The 22,440-nt window shown below is 39.3% G+C and overlaps 2 protein-coding genes across 4 annotated transcripts; one reads left to right on the forward strand and one right to left on the reverse strand.

Annotated features, from left to right (window-relative positions):
* The first annotated feature begins 1,741 nt into the window (after positions 1-1,741).
* LOC143877343 (beta-ketoacyl-[acyl-carrier-protein] synthase III A, chloroplastic-like) lies at positions 1,742-13,570 on the forward strand. 3 transcript variants are annotated; one of them, XM_077379343.1, is made up of 10 exons: positions 1,742-2,046; positions 2,213-2,319; positions 2,486-2,529; positions 9,401-9,549; positions 9,765-9,901; positions 10,951-11,056; positions 11,144-11,262; positions 12,065-12,129; positions 12,269-12,491; positions 12,938-13,570. In XM_077379343.1, exons 1-10 carry the CDS (start codon positions 1,944-1,946, stop codon positions 13,181-13,183), a joined length of 1,299 nt encoding a protein of 432 aa, XP_077235458.1. In that variant the 5' UTR covers positions 1,742-1,943; the 3' UTR covers positions 13,184-13,570. The 3 variants fall into 3 exon arrangements, with proteins under 3 accessions (XP_077235458.1, XP_077235459.1, XP_077235460.1); XM_077379344.1 differs by having other exon boundaries at positions 2,252-2,319; XM_077379345.1 differs by having other exon boundaries at positions 12,904-13,125.
* Positions 13,571-13,896: 326 nt separating this feature from the next.
* LOC143877342 (Exostosin family protein) lies at positions 13,897-15,697 on the reverse strand. The gene has a single exon (XM_077379342.1). It carries the CDS (start codon positions 15,500-15,502, stop codon positions 14,150-14,152), a length of 1,353 nt encoding a protein of 450 aa, XP_077235457.1. The 5' UTR covers positions 15,503-15,697; the 3' UTR covers positions 13,897-14,149.
* Positions 15,698-22,440: the final 6,743 nt, after the last annotated feature.

Raw genomic sequence — 22,440 nt, forward strand, 5'->3', positions numbered from 1 at the left:
TCCCATATTATGATTATGTTTCCTTTACAACTTCCTCAATGTTTATTGCTGTAGATCACCGACTTCTATGTTAGGCCCACTTTGTTTTGGATTTTGAGAATAGATTTTCAGTCAAAAACTGAATACTAGACTCAAAACTAAACATAAAATTTTAGTCCAATGACCAAAATAATGGAGAGGTTGAATGTGAAATAGAAGGCGACCTCCACACCTCCTACAACTGCCGCTCTCCTTTGGATTTTTCAAATCCCACGATGTACCAGTCTCTGATTAAAACGGTGAAATCCAACGAATATTGTCATCAGAAGATCTCTGCATCGTTTTCGTATACGGTTATGGGTCAGCACTACTGACAATCATCGCATGTGTTCGAGGACAAACCCCTTTTTTCGTTTTTGGTTCAAGCTCTTTCTCTTCCCATGCTATATCAGTTTTTGGCGTAGAATGTAAAATATGTCGGAGATCGTCGGTGGAAGATATATACACATCAACACTGTTGCCGCCTCACTCTCCATCAACTTGTGCGTGCATACAGAGAGAGACATTGTGTGTGTGTGGGGGAGGGATGTGGTGGACGAGGGGGTGATCTATATTTCTAAATTTCTTGTTTAGTCCATTTACGTCATACTTCTCCAATCGATATTCCATTAATATTTGTTTTGTCAATTATGATTACATCATGATTTGAATAAGAAATAATTATTATGTTATCCGTTTCCGAGGTGTGCCTAAGCAACAATTTCTTTGTTTTATCAATTCAATGGTTGGCAAAACTACCTGCAATTGGATCGATCAATCAAATCTTGATATGGATATGAAATGATTCGGGTCGATGAAAATAGTAAAGAAAAGGAAGAGAAGTGTTTACAAACAAAAAAAAGATTAAAAGAAAAGCAAGTTAAGCAAGTTCAGCTGGGTATAGTTCGAAGAATGACTCTAAAATCCAATTCAATATAGGATTCATTATGAAAGAAACATATGTATATTCTATATATGATATTCACGAGTTATCTATGAATCATCCATATATATTATTTCCCATCCCACTAAAGTTAGATGGATTCCAATGGAAGTCCTTCGGTTTCATCGTTAATTGTGGATTGAATGAATACACTGATGATGTTAAGGATATTAAGAACTCTCCCATTTGCATGAGCTATCCATGATGGGGAGGGAACCAAACTGAGCCTAAACGCATCATTGTTTTCCTAGACAATTTTGTGTCTGTTCTTATGTAGGATTGTTAAGTTTTTAAAATGTTTAAACACTAAGATTCAAAATTTATATGTGAAAACATGATTTTGGAGTTGATTAAATCAGTTTCCTCAACAAAAGTTTAGTGTAAAATTGCAGCCATTTCATAATACGAATGATCAAACTGAAAATAATCTGTGAACTAAGTACTCCTACGAAAAATAGAAAAACTTCTGAAATGTCAAGACAAAGAGTTATCGTATAGATGGACCCATTGCCATGTATTCAATGATCGGGTCTATGGACATTTTGTTGGATATAACACAAGTCACGTCTATTACCCTAGGTCCCATCATCATGGGATGATTCTAGATCGTTGATCAAGCATGAAAACAATCTAGATCGTCTCTTTTTAAATGTATTTTAGCCGTTGATTTTCTCATGCCTCAATCGTGAGGATGAGATCTTCATTTGTTATTTGATCTGGGCCCACCCAACATATTTATATGCAACGTGAACACTGAACACTGACTCATGATTATTTACGTTCATCTAATTAAAGGCAGAGGGAGAGGGAAACATAGATAGGGGCGATGGAAACGAAGCGGTATCGAGAATCCACGGATTAATATTACATATAAACAAACCCTAATCTCAAAGTCGAGAATTTCAGAGTTCTCATCCCTCAATTTATCCGCCCTCACTACATATAAACCAAAAACCCTTTTCCCCTCTCTCTCGACCTGGAAATGGCAGTGGTTTTGCAGGGATTTGGTGCAGCGACAGCTCTCTCTTCTTCAGATTCTCTCACTTCCAGGAAATTTCAGTTCGGATATCTCAAATCACGACCAGGTATTTTGAAATTAATCATTTTTCCATTGAGATTTCGATGATCTGGAGGGATTTGTGAAATTCGTCCTTGTATTGTTCGTGTTCGAGTTTGGATCTGAGGCTTTTATTTATGTTTCCTCTTTTCGATTTTGATTCCTATATTTTCTTTATTTTTATCCTTTTCCAGTAAGGAATGGGAGAATTCTGATTGTCAGATCGGACTTAGGTTTTTCAGAAGGTTCGATTCAGAGAGCTCGTTGCGCGGGGAAACTAATTATTACCAATGCAGTGGCAGTTAAGTATCTGAGCTCTGTCTCCATTTTCTATTTATAGAAGCATTGAATGTTGTTGGTGTGCTTATGATATGCATAATCTCTTGAACGCGGATATTTTTCTTTTTATCTTTTAAAATATACTGAGCCTTTGTTCATCTCCTCTGAAATTGGATTTTTTTTCTTAGGCGAATGCTGATAGTTCCACGAGTTCCACTGCATCTACACCCCGGTAGGTTCTGTGGCTTTCATGCTTTATTTGATTCCGCTTTTTTCAGATTTCTCTTTATATGATAGTTTCTGACATGCAACTGAATTTTTTATCTGTGATGTGTTGGTGTTAGTGTCATGGTTTTAAATTTCGACCGAAAACCGGGACCGAAACGAAATGGGTACGAAATCAAAAATTTCGGCGAAATAAATACTTAATTTTGATTATTTTATTACTTTACCAAATTTTCGACCGAAATTAAATTTCGGCTGAAAAACCCGGTATTTTGTCGGCCAGTACCCAATTTCGACCGAAATCGAAATTTAAAACCTTGGTTAGTGTTACTGTTGTGAAATTGTTGTATGTGATTTTTCTTATTGTATTATGAATGCTTTGATTTCTCCCTCTTTTTTTTTTGTGGGAATTTCTCAACTTGCCACATAATTGGCATTTAGAACGAGAAACTTGAATTCCCAATCCAATAAAATTTTTGATTTGAGATTTGGCTTTTTTGTAAGTGGCAAATAAGAACTGCATTGGTGTTCAATCAGTGAAGATAAATTGCATCATATTTAATTGACATGGGCTATTGTTTTGTATGAGTTTGTCAAAGACTCAAAGTGGAATTGAGATCTACAAATTCTTGTCATGCTTGCATCTTCATTCTTCTTCACTTTATCCATTTCACAACACAACATTTTGTTATAATTAATCTTTTCGTTTTAGTGGTTTGTCAACTTTTAAGACATGATCTAACTGAGAAGGTCATCATCATAGCCATCGAATTTCCATCCCTTGGGAAATCACGAGACATTTCTGTGACACCCAGGAGTTCCCAAGACACTGAGATCAAGAAGTAACTGCTGCGGGTTATTCCTTATTTAAGACACAACAACTCATTCAAGTGGAATGTAATTGGATAAATCATAAATAACTTCTGTCCTCGTTGGCCAAAGCAAAATTCTGAGCTTTCTTTTTAGCAACTTGTTATTTATACCTATAGTTCTTTATTATTGCTATAACCATAAACAGGTTGTCACCACTCTTCAATCCATGACATTCTTTCGCTCATCAGTCCAGCTCATGGTTGCAAGGTAACCCTAGGCAAAAATCCTCCTTGGTTTCCCATTTGGTTGCTGAGTGCCTTGACGAGTGCCTAAGCAATAGGACATTAAAACATAGGTTTTGTTGGAGACTAGGCATATGAGAAAGTTTAGGGAGAACTTAAGTCTTAATAATTATATTAGAAATGCAGAGATATAACTTAAGTAGTTAACATCATAGAAGCATGAAGTGGGTGAAGGGCGGGAGCGGGGGCGGGGAATCGTGGGGGTCCGGAAGAGTCTAAGGTTGGGAGCGCCGTGGGAACGTTAATGTAATATTTTCATCATATGTCTTTCAAAATTCAAGTACATTTTTAATTTTTAACTATCTTCATATAAATATCATTCCAAAAAAAAAAAAAAAACTATATTCATATAAATCTTTCAAAATTTAAGTACATCAAAAGTAGTAATTTCTAACCGTCTTCATTTTCATGCCCTCTTTCCTCATGCCTTCTGAAGATTTGCTTCCGTGCTTGCTCCAATGAAGTACTTTGAACAGTTTGAGGGGTCTGATGCAAGTTGGTGAGGGGGTTACTAATGAAGTAATAGGCGGGTTGGGAGCACCATGGGAGCGGTTTCCATCTCTTCGGGATCGTGCTCCCCGAAAGCTCCTTTCTAAGGAGCGCCGGATCAAGGTTCCGAGTCGGGAGCGGCACCCCGAGGGAAGATTCCTGCTTCTAAGGTTAACATGAACAATGTGAACTTGATTCTATCACTTAAGGGTAGGATCGAATTGATGAATCAACCATTGCAAATCTCCCCATTTGCATGTTTTCTTGCCCATGTAGTATTTTGAATCGAATGGAGAGGATTCAAAAAAGATTTTTATGGAATGATGATAGGGGAGGAAAGTTGTAAGTATCATTTGGTAGCATGGGATATCATCTGTAAACCCAAATGCGAGGGTGATTTAGGGGTAAGAAGATTAAAGAAGATGAACCGAGCCCTCTTAATCAAATGTCTACGGAGGTTTAGAATGGAGAAGTTGCGTTTGTGGAGAGAAATTATCGTGAAAAAATGTGGGTGGAAAGCAGTGGGCGGAGTCCAAGAAGATTAGGAAAGGGAGAAGGCTCGGGCATATGGAGTTTGGATGGTATTGCTGGAAATTTTTACAGGTGGACTAGATTCAACGTTTGAGGAGGGAATATGGTTAATTTTTTGGAATATAGATGGTGTAGTGAATCTCCTCAGAACTGTTTTTGGTGCAGTTTAGGCTGGCTGTTGACAAGAAAGGTTTGGTTAGCTCTTAATATGAGCAAGATGATTTATGGCGGCGGTGTCTTGGTGCCCATTTTTTAGAAGGAGATTTATGGACTTGGAAGTGGATGCTGATGGATATGCTGAACAGTACTTTTGTACACATTCAGTGCGATGACTGATGGATTTTGACACAAACACCTAATGGGGAATTTTCAGGGAGATCTTTGTATATGACACTGGTAGGGAGACGAGAGGAAGGGGAAAATATTGCTTCATTTTGGTCAATCCCAACACCTCCACGAGTGTTAGGATTCAACTGGACAACAGGCTGTGACAAAAGTAACCAGAACATTCGGAATTCATGTTGTATGTGTCTGAATGGGAAAGAGTTATTATTTATATTTTTTGAGGGGTGGGGGGTGTCATGGATCCTATCTTTTAGAAGGAGATTTATGGGCTTGGAAGAGGATGTAGTGGCTAGCTAATGGAGATGCTAAGTCATACTTTCGTAAAAATGTGATTTGATGGTCAATGTATTTGGACACAACCACCTAATGGGGGATTTTCAGTTAGATCTATGTATATGTCACTGGTAAGCTAAGGAGAGGAAGGGACAAAGGTTGCTTCGTTATGGTCAATCCCAACACCTCCATGAGTGTTACTGTGTTAGCATTCATCTGGATAGTAGGCCATGATAACAATATTTCTAGGTGGAAACTGCCCACATTGGGGTGCATAGGGATGAACTTTGACTGTGCAAGCAAAGGAAATCAGGGGCTTGCATGAATAGGAGGAATTATTAGAGATGTGAATGGCGAGATTATACTCACTTTTGCTGGTCCAGTGGGAGAAAGGAGTTCCACTGAGGCAGAAGCTTTGGCTCTTAGGTAGGCTCCTGAATCCTTTTTATGCAAGGAATCATATATCGAAGGGATTCTCTTAACCTGATCACTGATAAGATGGTGTAAAGAGAGGCAAAGATATCCATGGAAGCTAGCACTTATATTTGAAGAAGTTTTTGAAGGACTAGAGAGCCACTGATTGCATTTATGTGAAGTGAAAAGAAAAGCTGACATTGAGGCTGATATATTAGCCAATGAAGTATCATGCCATGATCTGATTATTAGAGACTTTATGCGCGAGTAGAATGATTTTTGCAGTATTTTAAGTGTCAGCCTTATAGAATTTTTGTTTGAACTTTATATGTTCAATCCTGATTATTTCCTTGTTGCCTCATCACCTTGGTCAGGATTTTTATGTAATTTTGGGCTAATTAATAAATCTGTTGCTATTAAAAAAGATAGAGTTATATGTCTTCTCATGTATTCGCTATACTTTAGTGGCCATGTAAAAAAATACCTTATGATAAACACCAATATTATAAATGAAGTCTGGCGCAGTTCTGTGCTTTCATTAATTTTGAAAACGATAGTTATGTTGGCTCTTATGCAGATGCTGCTCAAATGACCAAAATCCCCTACTTACATAAGAGGAATGATAAATTGAAGGGCACCCTTGCAAAAACCTGCTAAAAGCCCCATCTCCCCCCCACCCCCGCCCCCCGCCCCCCGCCCCCCGCCCCCCCCCCCCCTCCCCCCCCCTTAAAAAAAAAAAAACACTCACATACCCACCCGCGCGCGTGCGCAAATTGGTCCATCTAAAATGGTGCATTTATGTGAGCACAGAAAAGTACAAAAATGGTGTAGGGAAATATAAACTCAAAGGAACAATAAATGCATTTTGTTGGGATTGAATGGGGGCGCCCTTGTAGATGGCTTTTTGCAATGGCGGCCTTCAGTTTATCATTCCTCTTTAAATAATTCGTCTATTATCAACAATTAATACATGACTTGGTTATAAAAAATTGTAAGGATCTTAAATTGATTGTGTTGAGATATTAATGTTCTGCAGATGGGTTTTTGCAAGGGCGGCCTTCAGTTTATCATTCTTCTTTAAATAATTCGTCTATTATCAACAATTAATACATGACTTGGTTATATAAAATTTGAAGGATCTTAAATTGATTGTGTTGAGATATTAATGTTCTGCACGTGTCATCAAACTAAGGGTTTCATGAATGGAGAAAAGAAAACACATCAAGGTTGAGATTTTTTTTCATTTAGGAAAAATGTAGTTCAAACAAGAATGTCAGAGAAGCGAAGAAGTGGCTGCCTTCATGATGTGGACATGGGACTGCCATGGAGATTGGGCTTACTTTTAACGTAGGATTGTTGTAGTTTTCCTCTCATACATAATAAATATAGGGTGTGTATTGGAGTGAGTATGAAGGATAAGCAAGGGAAATGATAAGGGAGACAAGTGAAGTGGCTGATCGAATGGTGTACCAAGGAAGGATGAGAAGAGGTTGCAATTGGATGCCACCTACACACAACCGCCACTTCAGCCTTGTGAATTTGTGGGAACCAGCCAGCTGTCACCTCAGCCACTTACCACATTAGCTAGTACAGTTGGTAAAAGGGTAGGGAGCAAGTGGAAGCTTTAGGCCCTCACTCTCCCTCTATTAATAGAGGTGAGGGCTGCCATTTAGGGGGGAGTTTTTTTGGGAGATAAGAGAACAGCTGCTTGTTTAGAGCTCCTTTGGAGCTTGTGTTGGAGAGGATTTTCTCCAAGGAAGTGAGAGAGGGTCCTTGGAATAAAAGAAGGTTCCCTCTCTCTCTCTCTCTCTCTCTCTCTCTCTCTCTCTCTCTCTCTCTCTCTCTGCAAGTAAACTCTGTAGATTGAAAAATGTGTCCTTAATTTTCATTAGAGTTCAAGTGCAGAACTCAATTCATGTCCTGTCTTTGTTTTGTTCATGCCTAAGTCCATTTCTCCTTTTCTTTTCCTGCCATCTGTTTCTCCAATTTTGCCAAATTTGATCCTAACATCATACGAAGAACTGGAATTCAGGTCAGATCTGATGACTCTAATCAGATTTGGATTTAAGCTGCAAACAAGTCCATTAGAAAATTACAGCATCGTCACCTGATTGAGCTTGCTGTCCTGTGTTGTTAGCCGCTCATTCTTACCTCTGTTATTGCTATTGTTTTAGTCCGACTTGTTTTGAATTGATCTCCTGAGAATTCACTATCCAAAGATCCATCAGATCTAAAGAGGAGAGGTGGAGAGTTGTTGATCTTTATAAGCTCAGAGCCGAAAAATTTTTCAGGAACCCTGTCATTAAAACCTGAGCACAGCTCAGGCTAAGTCAGGCTTAAAGTAGAGATGATGAATTAGTTTCCATCGTCCTTCAGTCAAATACATCTATAAACCTTCTTCAACTATTAGATCACCAATTCTAAATGTGAATTGCAAAGATTGGTAGCTGGTTTACAGATCCTGGTTGCGAATTTCAGAAGATGGTGCTATGACAGAATTTTTTTTGCTAGATTGAATCAACGGAGTGCTTTAGCTTTGGCTCTGCACTTACACGTCCAGATCTAGGCTTCCAACTGCCAGCAATGAGCTTTGGATCCTAAGTGAACATTTGAATCCACACAACCTATGGATCTACATGAATCAACACAGATCGGCCTTGATCCACTCGAAGTTAATGGGTCATAAACCTTGGCATTTTATCTAGGACTGTTCTTTGATAATCAACCTGAGAATACATCTTCTATTCTTCTAGGTCTCGAAATTGAATTCACATTCTCAGCACTTTCTTTCTACTAGTATTACATGACTCATGAGTTCAACAATTGAAATTCGTGTGAAGTTTGAAGGTTTTAAAATTCCTCTTAGAGATCTTGGAATTCCAGTTGAAATCCTTAAAGCATCCTGAACTTGAAGTAGAAAGTTCAGTTTTTCCCATTGCTTGGGTGATTTACATTACTCCAAGAATTGCTTCTGTCACCACCGACCCTGCCTCACATCACTTCATGATGAAAGGAGTTTACCGAAATCTTTAATTTCTTTTGGTAATGTGATGAAATCATCCATTAAGAGTGCCGACGACTTCATCAGTTACATGACAATAATAAGGACAACTATGACATGCACCCGTCTAACAGTTTACCATTAGATGCATTGATTGCACCACCCACACACTATCAGCTTGATCCACACTGCTCATTCATTGAACCCATCACAGAGATCCCATAGCCAAAAAATTGTTTCAAACACACAGCCAACCATTTAGCCAGTGCCTTGCAATGGGCGATTGCGAAAATTAAAATAAAAAGGTTCATATTAAATGGGCAAACGCTCTCTAGTCTAAGTAAATCTTTGATGGAGAATGATGGGGTCTCCACGGGGAGGCCTTGGTAAATGAATGATGGGGATTATGTTAATGTTGTGTAACACTAACTGTAAGTGGGCCAATCACTCGATCTCAATCGTAACTCTCATATAAGCACATCTCATAATATTCTTCCTCAAAGGAAGATATGGATCATATCAATGGCATGAGATGTGTGATATTTACTAATCTTTTCCTTCATTTCACTTTCAAGCAAGAAATAAATAATCTGATGTGATGATGTGGATCACATCAATGTCATGAGATGTGTGGTATTTGACATGAAATGCAGGTATGCTTGATCTGAAGTTTATTTTTCATTCCTACATTTGATGAGAAGTTTCTACAGGCTTGTTGGTAAAGGGTGCAAGCTGGTTGGATGTGGCTCCGCTTTGCCAAAGCTTCTGGTTTCTAATGACGACCTTGCGCAAATTGTTGAAACTTCAGACGAATGGATTTCTGTCCGCACAGGGATTCGTAATCGACGGATTCTCTCGGGTAGCACCTCTTTGACGCCATTTTTGTTTTTGCTTTTTTTTTCTTCATTTTTTAATTGATGATCCACTTCATTTTTAGTTGTACTCATCTTTTCTGAAAATAAATTCATAAGGATTGAATTCCATACATATGATCGATATGTTTTAACGAATAGGCAAAGTTCTCTTGTTAGACCACGATGAAGAAATTTCAGTCATTAACTTGTATCTGGACAGGGAATGAGACATTGACGGGGTTGGCGATAGAGGCATCGAGGAAAGCTCTTCAGATGGCTCAAGTTGAGGCTGATGACGTGGACCTAATCGTGATGTGCACATCTACTCCAGACGATATTTTTGGAAGTGCTCCTCAGGTATGATTCAAAAGACTTGGTTGTTGAGTCATATTGTTGACCATCGATCTGATAATATTATATTAATTAATGAACAATGTCATAGGGAAGTGTTGTAGTGTTTGAGGCTTGGGCTCAAAATGCAGGTCTTGGAATATGAATTAGCCTTTTTCAGCACTGTGATGAATTGTTTTTTCGTTTGTCAGTATTTGATCAAATCATAGTTAATTTTGATCTGTATGACACTCATTCTGTTCAGTTTCTTATCCGCTTGTAAAATGATAGCACTATGGCTTTCTAATGACCGATTGATGATAGGCAACTCTTGGTTTCTTTAATATCTTCAGTGAAACTAGTCCAAATTAACCAAATCATAATCTTTTTTAATTGCATGCATCAAATCAACTTGAAGGAGTAAGGGAGTTCTTATAATTATTATTTATTTTTTTTGAAAATTGACAATTAGAGTTCTTAGAATTATGAAAGCAATGTAATGAATACCCCTTAAACTTAAGCATTGGCACGCACACGCAAGTAGGAAAAAATAAGGAAATGACTAGGCATGTAAGGATTCCAGATATCCCTCCTATTTTGTCACTATTAACTAAAGTATAACTATGTCCATTGGGATGGTTGTTGCTCAAAAAACAAAAAACAAAAAGCAAAAAACAAAAATCCACTGGGACGGTCTTTTCTTTTTTTCTATTTATACCTTTTCATTTCTAAACATGCATTCAGTCCTTCTTTGCATATTCTTTGTAGGTTGGTTTTGTTAGTTACTAGTAGGAGGCAAGCACAATTCATGCACATTCCCAGGCATGTGAGAAAAAGTGGCACATTGCAATTTGATATGTGTGAGAGAGAGAGGAGCGGGGTTTCAATTTATATATAGTATATAGTCAATAAACAACTTACTCATGTCACAGAATATCTATTGTGTAGCTAGAAGTGATTTTGCTGAACTGCTACAGCACTCCCTTCAACCGTTGGTTATGCATTGTAGTTGGTCTGGAGAACTAATTTTTTGATCTTTCTAATATGTACTTTAAAAAAAATGTTTCTATTATCAGGTCCAGAGAGAGCTAGGCTGTAAAAAAGTTCCTTTGGCGTTTGACATTAGAGCTGCATGTAGTGGGTTCGTGTTGGGTTTAACGACAGCCGCTTCTTATATAAGAGGTACAATTTATTTAGGTGGATTTAAGTGGATTATTTTATTGTCTCTTCAAGACTTCTAAAGTTAAACAATGCTGCATCAAATTACAGCTTATGGCTATCAAAACGTCCTAGTTATTGGCGCCGATGCACTTTCCCGATGTGTGGATTGGACAGATAGAGGTACCTGTATTCTCTTCGGTGATGCTGCTGGTGCTGTATTAGTGCAGGTACCTGCCTTCATTTTTTTTCTCTAACATAATGTTTTACTGGAAAAGAGATCAGGTTCTTTTTGTTTCCATGTTGGTCTTGTCCAAGATTTCTGCTTCAAGAAAATTCTATCACGATTATGATCGCCGTTACTGGTATTGTTTTCTTTCATGATTCGCCTTAGCAAGGTTTTCCCCGAATTAATATGGATGTTGTAGTTAGTCAATACAACAACACCCATGAGTACGCACCCACGAGGATTCAAGTTTTTCCTTTAGTATCATTTGTGATTATCGACTCGGGTGCTGCCTGGGAATCAAAATATGAGATAAGTTGCTATTAATAATCTAGACGTAAAAATTCTGAAAAGGCACAAAATTACAAACCCAGCATATGCAATGCCTTTTTAAATCAATAGATGGCAAATTTTTATAGGGACATGCTATTTCCACAACAAGTTGTATGAACCAATGAAGAAATTGGGTGGGTGGTACCAAAACAACTGGGTGAAAATGTCTCTCTTTTTCCACTGTTTTTCTTCAAAAATTCCATTTCATTTTTTCTTCAGGTGTTTCACACTTTATTTCTTTATTTAATGATCTAGTACTCTTTTTTTTTTGAATGGTGAAAATTTTCATTAAAGAAGGAGAAGACCGAGATGGTCGAAACTCCAAATTACAGAATGATCTAGTACTCTTCTCTTTAATGTCCAACGTGGTTTAAGGTTGATATTGCCCTGTTGAAGTACTCAATGTGAAATAAATGATTAGATGCTTTATTTTTAAAAGTTGGGTTTTACCTCTTTCTTGAAACCATCTGCAGGCCTCTGATGGCGACGAAAATGCCTTGCTTGGATACGACATGCACAGTGATGGTGGTGGCCAAAGGTATGTCTTCTCAAAACCAGTTTTGGACTCACAATCCAAAACAAACCAGGCCTAAGCTTATGAATCAAAATTGTTTTTACTCTGTAATCTTTGATTAATTATTTTGAGCCGATAGATGACCCCATGGCTTCCATCACAGGCACCTGAACGCCATTTTAAAGGAAGACCAAACAGAGAATGTCTTGAGCTCAACGAATGGCTCAGCTCTCTTTCCCCCAAGACCATCCTCCTACTCATGCATACAAATGAATGGCAAAGAGGTCTTCCGTTTTGCTGTCCGGTGTGTGCCTCAGTCAGTCGAGGCATCCCTAGAAAAAGCGGGTCTTACAAGTTCCGATATCGATTGGTTACTGCTTCATCAGGTATATAGATTTCTAATGCCCTATTTGTTTAAGATTATGACAACCGACTGTGGTCCATAAAACAATTATTGGGCTCAAAAGGGTGATGATATCCAACTACCCCCCCCCCCCCCTCCCCCGGCGGCAGTACACATGCACCCCCCTTAAAACTTGATTTGACGTCAAAAAGCGTTAGAGTTGCCACTGTTGATGTCAAATTACGTTATAAAGGGGGCGCATGCGCACTGCCGGGGGGCGTGTGGGGGGGGGGGGGGGGGGGGGGGGGGGTTGGGTGTGTTGCAAATATCATCTCCCGCTCAAAATTATGTTTAATTTTGAATCCAATAATTGGTTTTGGACTCGCAATCAATCGTCATAATCTTAAACAAACAGGACCTAAACTAATCTTATCCATAAATCTATTTCATTCCAGATCCATAAAACTGAGCCAAAAAAGAACAATGCAGGCAAACCAGCGGATCATCGATGCCGTTGCAACTCGTTTGCAGATCTCACCTGAACATGTGATATCAAACTTGGCTAATTACGGTAACACAAGTGCTGCTTCCATCCCTTTGGCATTGGATGAAGCTGTTCGAAGCGGGAAGGTGCAGTCCGGCAACATCATCGCCACTGCCGGTTTTGGTGCAGGAGTTACGTGGGGTTCAGCAATTGTGAGATGGGGAAGAAGTTTCATCCAACCCGAAGACTAAGGACTTTCCATTGCTGGGCAACCAGCCAGGGTGCCCTATTCGCAGGGTCACCTCATTTTTGCTCCCCACAACATATGTAAAACCAGAAAGCACAGTGCGTATGCCCTATTTCTCTATTCCCTCTGCCGTTTCTTTGTGTTTCCTTGTGTTCCTCAATAACTTATGATGAACTCACCTCAATAACTTATTCTTTGTTCATAAATGAAGCATAATTAGTGTGTCACGTCCCAAAATTTGTAATAACATCGGTATAAGTCTCAGGTTGTGACATCTTCAAAATATCTGATTTATGTGTGAAGATTTATATACAGAAGTACACAGGCTGTAAAAAACCCTATACTAATATTTTGTGATCTTAATAGTAGATAATATTTTGTGATCTTACAAGTAGATATTTTCTGATTGTAAATTTTTGTACACTGCATTTTCCAAAAGTACACAGAAGATGAATAGATATTTTGTGATGTAATTTTTGTACACTCTACATTTGGTGGCAGAACTATATCTATTAGTAAAAGGGTTTTTTTTTAGATCTTCTGTATTTAAATCATAACACATGAATCAGATAGTTATTTTGAAGTATTGATGTCACACCCTGAGCTTTGTTACAAATTTTGGGGGTGTGACAATGGGTGTATCCAAATCTTTCTACCGTCTGCCCATCTCTCATGTGAAATTTGATTTAGGATTAGAATCTCTTATAAAGGCTGATATAAAGAAGGGAAATTATATTTGCACTGAAATCAATTAACAGCAAATAATTTCATGGGGATGTTACATCATTTAACACCTAATTACTTCATTCCCACAACACATCTTTCATATATAAACACCCACTTAGGCATTTATTTGTACAAACGAAGAAAATACTCAAATTGAAAGAAGGAAAAATCTTATCTCGACTCTGCTGCTAGTCTAAGAGTCGAAAAATAAAACAACAACAAATAAAAAAATGTTGCGGTTGCTTTATCTGATAACAAGGTCTCTACCTCCTTCCAATCGTCCCTTCATCTTACTAATGGCACCTTCTACAGCAAGATCAAAAGCATCTTTTATAGTCCTCAACCCCACTGAACTCCCATGCCTCCTGTACATAACCCTAGGCAGCATCTCAATCACCTTCTCCCTCATCCTCCTGACCTCAGCCCTAGGAATCCCCAACAGCACGTCCACAATCTTCAACCCCTCGAGCACTACCTCCTCTTTGGGTATATACACCGAAAACTCCCTGTATTCCCCCTCCTTCAGATGCCACCCATACTGCAACTTCGCCGAGAGCTCCTCAAAGAAGACCGGAATACACCCAGCAAGGATCCCATCGAAGGTTGATCGCCGAGTCGGAGTGTCTCCGGGCGGTTGGAGGCAGAAGCTGGCTCGTAGCATAGGGCGCATATACCGAATGGGGTCGTGCTCACAGATGCCATTAGAGCAATCAACTACCTCACATAGGCTCGACCTGTTCTCGCACTCGTCTCTGATGCTGTGTCTTATGTTGGGCGCGGAAGAAACCCCACCTCCGCCCGCGAACACCATGAGGGTGGTGCGCCGGGATCGACGCACCCGCGTGAGCCACGATTCGAGCCGACCGAGACTCGATGGGTGGAATGAGGTAGGGTATGGGATTGCCTGTTCCTGCCATGGCCAAGCGCGCGATTCTAGAGTAAGTGCAGTGACGTTATAGAATTCCGGGAGTTCTAGAAAGGAGGTGCCCCAGATTGGGGGATCATTAGAGAGGGGTTGAGAGAAATCCCAAGCGGGGCGTGCCATTACCAAGAAATGGTCATGGCCAGAATTCTTAGCCCAGATTTCGGGGGTATTGGTTTGGAGGAAATCGAAGAGGTGGAGGCCGTGTTCGGCGCTGGAATTAACGTCGGAACCGTAGAGATACCGGAGGGCGTCGATCCCGGCATAGTAAGGGAGGTAGATGGCGTCGGCGAGGAGGGGGTTTGGGGTGAGACAAGGGTATTCGAGGATGCGACGATGGAAGAGGAGTTCGAGCATGTAAGGGTCGGTTCTGAACCAGCTGTGGGTATGGTTGTGGGTTTTTTGGCCTAGGCCATGGTTGGAAAGGTAAGGGCAGAAATTGTCGTAGATAGGGTAGTCTGAGCAGTTGAGGAGGAGATCTAGATTGAAATTGGAGGGGAGTTTTCTGATGTGGACCCACCGGCCGGTGCATTCCGGCGAGGGTTCCGATTCAATTTGTTGGGGGATGCCGAGATTGAAGAGGAGAAGAAGGAAGGAGAGGAAGAAGAGAAGGGTGCTGGCCATGGAGGAAGAAGAGAGGGAGAAAAGTGGTATAGAGTCGGTGGTAGTTTTCATCTCACCATTTCAACCATCTCCAGTTGTTTTTGTTGGAGACTTTTTTTTTTTTTTTTTTCCTTCTCTGGGTGGGCTTTGTTTTCATCTCACCTTTCGTTGTCTTGTTTTTTTTGTGGGGTTGTGTAGTTATTTTACAGAGAGCGAAATCGGGGGAGTGTTTAACGTGGAATGATGGAGGAAGTCACACATTTCCACGTCTCGCGGCGATCTCGCGGTGAAAGTAGGAGACAAACTGTGGATTAAAGCTCAGTCACATGTTGTTTCTCTTGGTCCATGATCGCCTTTACCTTTTTTTGCTTTTTTCGCTGTAGAATTTGATACCTGCACCCCTCCCTCTTTTTTGTATTTTGGACCCATCTGGCCCATCCCAAGTGAAAAAAAATGATCTGGATCATTGTTCTGATGTTATTATAAGGACAGTGATAAATCGACTCCCCATTTGTCTATCTCTCTTCTCTTTCTCTGTCTAACCGGAGAGAGAAAGACACATGGGGAGTCGATATAAGCCTAAGTCTCATGCTCAACAGAGATCCTATCCGTTGGAAAAAAGATGATGTATAATATCAACGGTTTTGTAAGTTCTTTTTAGTGAGATGCCTTTAATCAAGGGACTGGATGGAAAAGAAAAGCAATGGCCCACAATTCATTGGATAAGTCTACACCAGGATTGAATGAGAGGAGACACTTTTGAGGCCATGGTAGGGTCTAGTTGATGAATGCTTTGGCTTATGGGTTAGATGGGTCTCACCTATACCTTCTCTTGCTAACTTTATTTTAGAACAAGAGTATATACTTCCATTTCCCATGCAATTGCTCCTTAGAAGAAGGGGTGTGAATATAAATTTCTTCTCACAATTCCACTGTATTAAATGAGCAAGAATTAATTGCATATGAATAAAATTATGTTACCTTTCAAAAAAAAAAAAAAGGTGGTTATCATTCCACCTCAAGCAATAGTCAAGGAACGTGGCTTGTTGTGAACTTGTGATCAATGAGAAGGCATTTCTGACAAAGGTTATGGTAATGACACGCATTTTCATCACAATGGTAGTTGACCCAGTTCGGGTAGAAGAAAAAACCAGATCAACTGTTGTTATTTGCAAATGGGCCGAATTTTTCATGAAAAATATAGCCATTTGCATTTAGCTCTATTTGGATTACAGGATCTATTCTGGAAAAGTTTAGAAAAGAAAAAGTTTTCTAGAATTTCTTCCATTTTCATCGTTTTATTCCCCTTGTTTGGTTTCTTTGCTATGTAACTAATGTAACTAGGATTGTTATGGAGCATAGTATTCAGTTGAATTAGGAAAGAAAGATGATAATTAGTCTATGGGTTTAGTAGTTAGACGAGAACTAAATCTGGGGCTTGGAAAAATTCTATACATTTGTGGGAGAGGGAGAATGTAAGGCAAGTGAGAGAAAAAGTGAGCGTTTTATTTTCATACAGCTGCCTGAAAATTTACTAGATTACTTAATGCACCATGTGCACAATGGGACAACTTTATTTATTTTTTGTTTCGGTAGGTAAGCTGGGATTGAACCTCCGACCTCAAGGTTCAAGAACAAAGCCTTGACCAATTGAGCTAGAGGCTCAATGCCGACAACTTTAGTTATTGTGTCATCATGGTATGCCCTTTGTTTCATTCACATATTGTGATATTAAAGTATAAGAGGATGCCACATACTTCGAATCCATTTGGAAGAATCAGAGAATGTTAGATTGGTTGGTCTTCTAAGGTGTTCGGCTGAAGAGTTTCCTACTCTTATTTGGGTCTCCCTCCGGGAGTTGGTCGGCCCAAGAAGAGGGTGTGGGATCTTATTGTGGAAAGGGTGGGTAGAAGACAACGTGGAAAAGAAACTTGGTTTCTCTCATAGGTGGAGTGCTAGCAAACATCGCTATTTGCCACATTTCCCTATTCAGCTGTCCAAATTAGTATAATCAAAAGAATTGAGCAGAATATTCAAATGAATTTCGTACGAGTGGCACAATTGATTCAAAAAAAAAGATGCATCTAGTCAATTGGAAGGAAGTCTTGTTCGGGATTTTGTATGCTTTCCCGACTCACATCAAGGAGCTTCTAGACAATTGGTTTTTTGTGCCTTGGCCTAGCCTGGGAAGGATCCTTTTAGTAGCTCATCCTGATGGCTTTTATTTGGGTGTTTTTGAAAGAGAGAAATGCTCACATGTTAAAAAACGTTGTCAAAAGTGCATTCTCTTCGTGTGCAAATATTCTAACTTTAGTCATTTCTTGGGCTAAAGTCCTCCCTAGCTTCAGCTTGTACTCGGCCTTAGATATTGAACAATACTGGAAGGAGATTTGCTCTAGAAGAAAGACTGAGGGAGGTAGTCGCCCCCAGATGGAAACCCCTGACCCTAGTAGGTTAAAGCTAAATTTCAATGGTTCCATTTTGGGTAATTCAGGGAATATTGTCGGTGTTCTTAGAGATGACAGTGGCTTATCCAAGTGGTCCTTCTCTTGGCCGATTGATTTCAAGGACTCAAATGAGGCGGAAGTTAGGCGGCTCTTCAAGTAGATTGGTGAAGTAGGGACTTGGACAACCTCATAGTGGAGGGTGATTCCCTCAATGCTATCAAATGGCTGAACATGGGTTCTCATTGTTGGAGATTTTCAAAGTTTATTGATGAGATCCTTGATCATGTGAATGGTCATTCGGTTCAATTCCTCCATGTCAGGAGATCTACAAATGAAGATGCAGATCGGTTTGATTGGGCAGGTGTGTCTAGATTAGTTTTGTAGTTTTGGTTGTGTTTTTCCTCCCCTTCCCTTGTACTCTTTGTTGCATCGACTACTTCGGTCCGATGCGAATTTCACCATTTTGAAAAAAAAGACGCAAATGGAGGGCCACACCGACTCGACTATTACCTACTCGCTCACCTGTTGTTTGGCAGTGACTGCAGACTTTACGGGCCTAACCCCATGTGCATGGGTGTAGGAAATTCTTGTAATCTAGGTTTCGATAAAATGTAAAATTAAATGGAAAAATCAAAACAAGAACACAGACAATTTATGTGATCCAAGTTTTGACACACACAAGAACACAAGTGAATTATATAGGGTTCAGCCATTGTGTATTTACACTGGCGAAAATGATTAAAAAAAGTTTCCATTATGCGTAAATAAAATAGTTGCACCACAGGTGTACAGGGAATACCGTATATATAATAATCTCACATCGTCTAACATGTCCCCACCCTGATCCTATAGAGAAATTTCACCCAAGCACAGCACAAAATCTTACTATCATCTTATTATAAAAATAGGGAAATGATTTCTGCGCTCAAGTGTTTTGTTTTGATAAACACGCGCTCCACTTGTTTGTCGTGTAGTATTTAAAGGGATGTCAAAGGATATTAGGGTTCTCAAAAAGCTCTTAAAACCCTTTAAATACTACATGACAACAAGTGGACCGCGTGTTTATCAAAGCACTTGAGCGCAGAAATCATTTCCCTAAAAATATCCTTAATATGTGCTAAAAATATCCTTATTTTTTTTATTAAGGGGGTGATGCTCTCCATCCTTCATTTAAGGGGAGGCTGAGAAATCGGTTACCACCCATCTTTATAGCCGGGGACTTCTTGAACTAATGAACCTCACATGGTATTGGGGAGCTCATTACTTCAATTGAGGCAATAAAAACTCGATTCGTCCTCTTTAGTGAATATATCACTTCATCCAAGAAATCAAGAAGAACTAGGATGTGAAGTTCAAGCACTAATAAATCTAAAGAGGGCTGCTAGCAAAACATGATTTCTTTTGGAAAATAAAGACGAAACCCTATGTTGTGACACATGGGCAAGAAGACAAGGATCCCCACGAAATGCAAAAAGCACTCGAGCTAACCAAACCGTTGGTCAATTTCACTTGCGTCTTTATTTTCGAAAAAAAATCCTGTTTTATAAGTGTTTTCTAAATCAAAATAAGGTTGTTGACATTCTCAGCGCCATTGAGCGTGATGTTTGCAACAAACATAAGAAGATGTTGTTAGGCATGACAAACTTGAAAGGAACTGAGCTCGAATCCTCACAGTCGGCTGTCAAGATCTAAAAACCAGCAGAGCCTTAGGAGTTTATGATACGAATGCTCGTGCCCGTCACGTGTGCCTAATCAAATCTGCTAAACTGGCGGGCAAGCATAAGTCTAGCCATTGCCGGTGGTCACATTATAATGACCGTTATTACCGGATGGTGGCCACGGCCTCCCAATGACTTGCAAAATCCCTTTTACAGTACTGATATGTACGGAAAGCCGCCTCCAAGAGTAAATTCCTGGCTCTGCCCTTGGCCATTACATAAAGCATGACCCATGCATAACCACCTGTGTACATTTTTTTTTTATTTTTTTTATTTTGAAAAGTTTTTCCTTGGCGCCCATTGCGCCGGGGTTTGTTATTCACCCAAATTGCCAGCCGGTGCTTGTTCTCATGGGGAGTAGCGGGCACAGAACTTGCAATCCTGGATGTGAGGGGGCGTCACTATGTACTAGTGAATCCGCGTACATAATAAAATCCGCTAAAGTGGTGAGTAAAAATAAGTCTAGCCATATTCGAGGGTCGCACCATAATTGGATGATCCTAGAACCTAGATTAAATAATCCATCGTTAGGAGCCACCAGAAGATGCTAAGTAGCTTATTTTGGCGGCTTTGATCTTAAAGATGGGGTTTGCACGTGATGTAGGACCGATATCATGTGACTTGCCTCATGAGGGCCCAGGAAATTAATGGCCTTGATAACACTTCTATGCCATGTGGGACCCATGGTTGATCATTTAGAGCATATCTTAACAATGAGTTTTTATATGGTGTAAGATCGCATAGTCTAGTATTTTTCAAACAAAAAAAAAAAACTGTACGGCCTTCACAATAGGATGATCCAAACCTTTCATTTGATGGGCCACCACAACTTATGTAGGTTGTGCCCAAAAAATCATTTCCATGGGATGATCCTAACCCTCCAATCTATAGACAAACTACATTTTATGGAAACCTCTATGGAACAGAGCGTTGGGATCATCCTATGGAAATGATTTTTAGGGAAGAACCCATCAACGTTGTAGCCTATCAAATGGACGGTTTAGATCATCCAATACGTTTTGAAAAATGCTGGACTATTAGGGCTTACAACATATAAATCTCCTTAACGATAATCATTGTAGCATAGAACTCGTAAATTTAACAACTTGATTTTAAGTGTATATACTTTTATTTTGTAAAACATTAGCCATTAATAGATTTTTCGTTAGAGATTTTCTTCTTCTTTTTCCCTTTCTTGTTGTCTTGTATCCCGTTTCTTTGTTCTGTAATTCAATTCTCTGTCATTAAAAAAAAAAACTGATCATGCCACCATACAAGTGACACTCTGCGATCGTGTCAATTGATTTGGTGGGTAATCAGCAGTGCAGCTCATTGGCACTTGTGGGACCATAACCAGAGACCCTAAGCTCTTGAACAACACCTTAATTTTAAAAAAAGCCGCATCTTCCAAGCACGGCACTCCCCCTTCATTACGCGCATGCTCACCTTATAATGGGGTGATTTGACGTGAAAAGTGGGCAACCTTAACACTTTTTGACGTCAGATCACGTTATATAAGGGGGCGCATGCGTAATGCAAGAAGGGTGAAAATATCATCGCCCTTTGTGTTGGGTTTCCAAGTGAAATTTGAATTCCTTGGACAACATAAAGAAGCCTTAAATTTGTGATTTGGGTATGGAGGTTCTTTCGACCTTTTTTGAAGGTGATCTCTCTCTCTCTTTCTGTTGCGGTTATAATTGCATATAGAAATTTCTATATTGTAAAGTGTCAACCTCTACTCTTTCTATATGTATTACTAGTTGCACCACATGTGATTCACATGATAGTGTGTTAGGACTTGGGGCATTCTGCCAACATAGGCCTGTTTCTAAAGGTATTACTAGTAGCAACACATGTGATTCACATGATATGGTGCTAGGACAGTTTGTCAATATAGGCCGGTGACAAAAATATTTTCCAAAGACCTTCCTATTTTTATTTATTTTTGGTTGATAAGACCTTCCTTTCTTTTTTGATAAGACCTTCCTTCTTTTTTTGTGGGATGCTGATATCACATGCAGGAGCCCTTGTAGAAACGGTAGAGAAGGGCCCCACCATTGGATCCACGTCATAGTTAGCGCATTTATTTTGGCTCTGAAAGTAATTAACTATGACGTGGATCCATTGGTGGCGTCCTTCTCCACTGTTTCTACAAGGGTGTATGTGAGTTTAGAATCCCTCTCTTCTTCTTTTTTTCTTTTTTTTTAAAAATCTAACTTCTCTTTAAAAATTTATATCAAATAGTTGTATCATTAGACATTAGTATATAGTTAATTATACATGAAGAGAATGTAAATCTGGGCTCAAGGCATTCAATATGCTATGATCACAAACACAATAGATATAATTGAAACTATGTTACAGTTCTATTAAAAACAGTTTAATCTATGGAGATGATTTTTTTGCCCCTATGTGATAATGCGCCCCCCTTTTAACGTGATTTGACGTCAAAAAACGTCAAAGTCTGCCCACAATTCACGTTAAAAGGGGGTCGCATCATCCTAAAGGTGGGGGGTGAAAAAATTATCGCCCTTAATCTAACCATTCATTAAATCTAGAATTAATATCTAAGAAGATTAAGAACTCATCTCAATCAGTCATGACCGTGATCGATCTAGGCTAGATCTTTTACTGCCTGTGATTGGGAATATATCCTTATTGTCACTTAAATGGAATTAGAGACCAACACCTCTATTTATAGAAAAGGTCTTTTAGAGTTTTACCCATAATAGAACTCTCTTTGGCTTAATATTTTTAAGCTTAGGGCAATACTAATTGATAAATTCTGATATTTCACTAAATCTTGGACACATTACAAAGAGCCCAAAAAGTGTTTATATAGAAC

Source organism: Tasmannia lanceolata, unplaced genomic scaffold (assembly GCF_043159265.1).
Source record: "Tasmannia lanceolata isolate RefF3 unplaced genomic scaffold, GAP_Taslan_0.1 ptg000005l, whole genome shotgun sequence".
Classification (NCBI taxonomy): domain Eukaryota; kingdom Viridiplantae; phylum Streptophyta; class Magnoliopsida; order Canellales; family Winteraceae; genus Tasmannia; species Tasmannia lanceolata.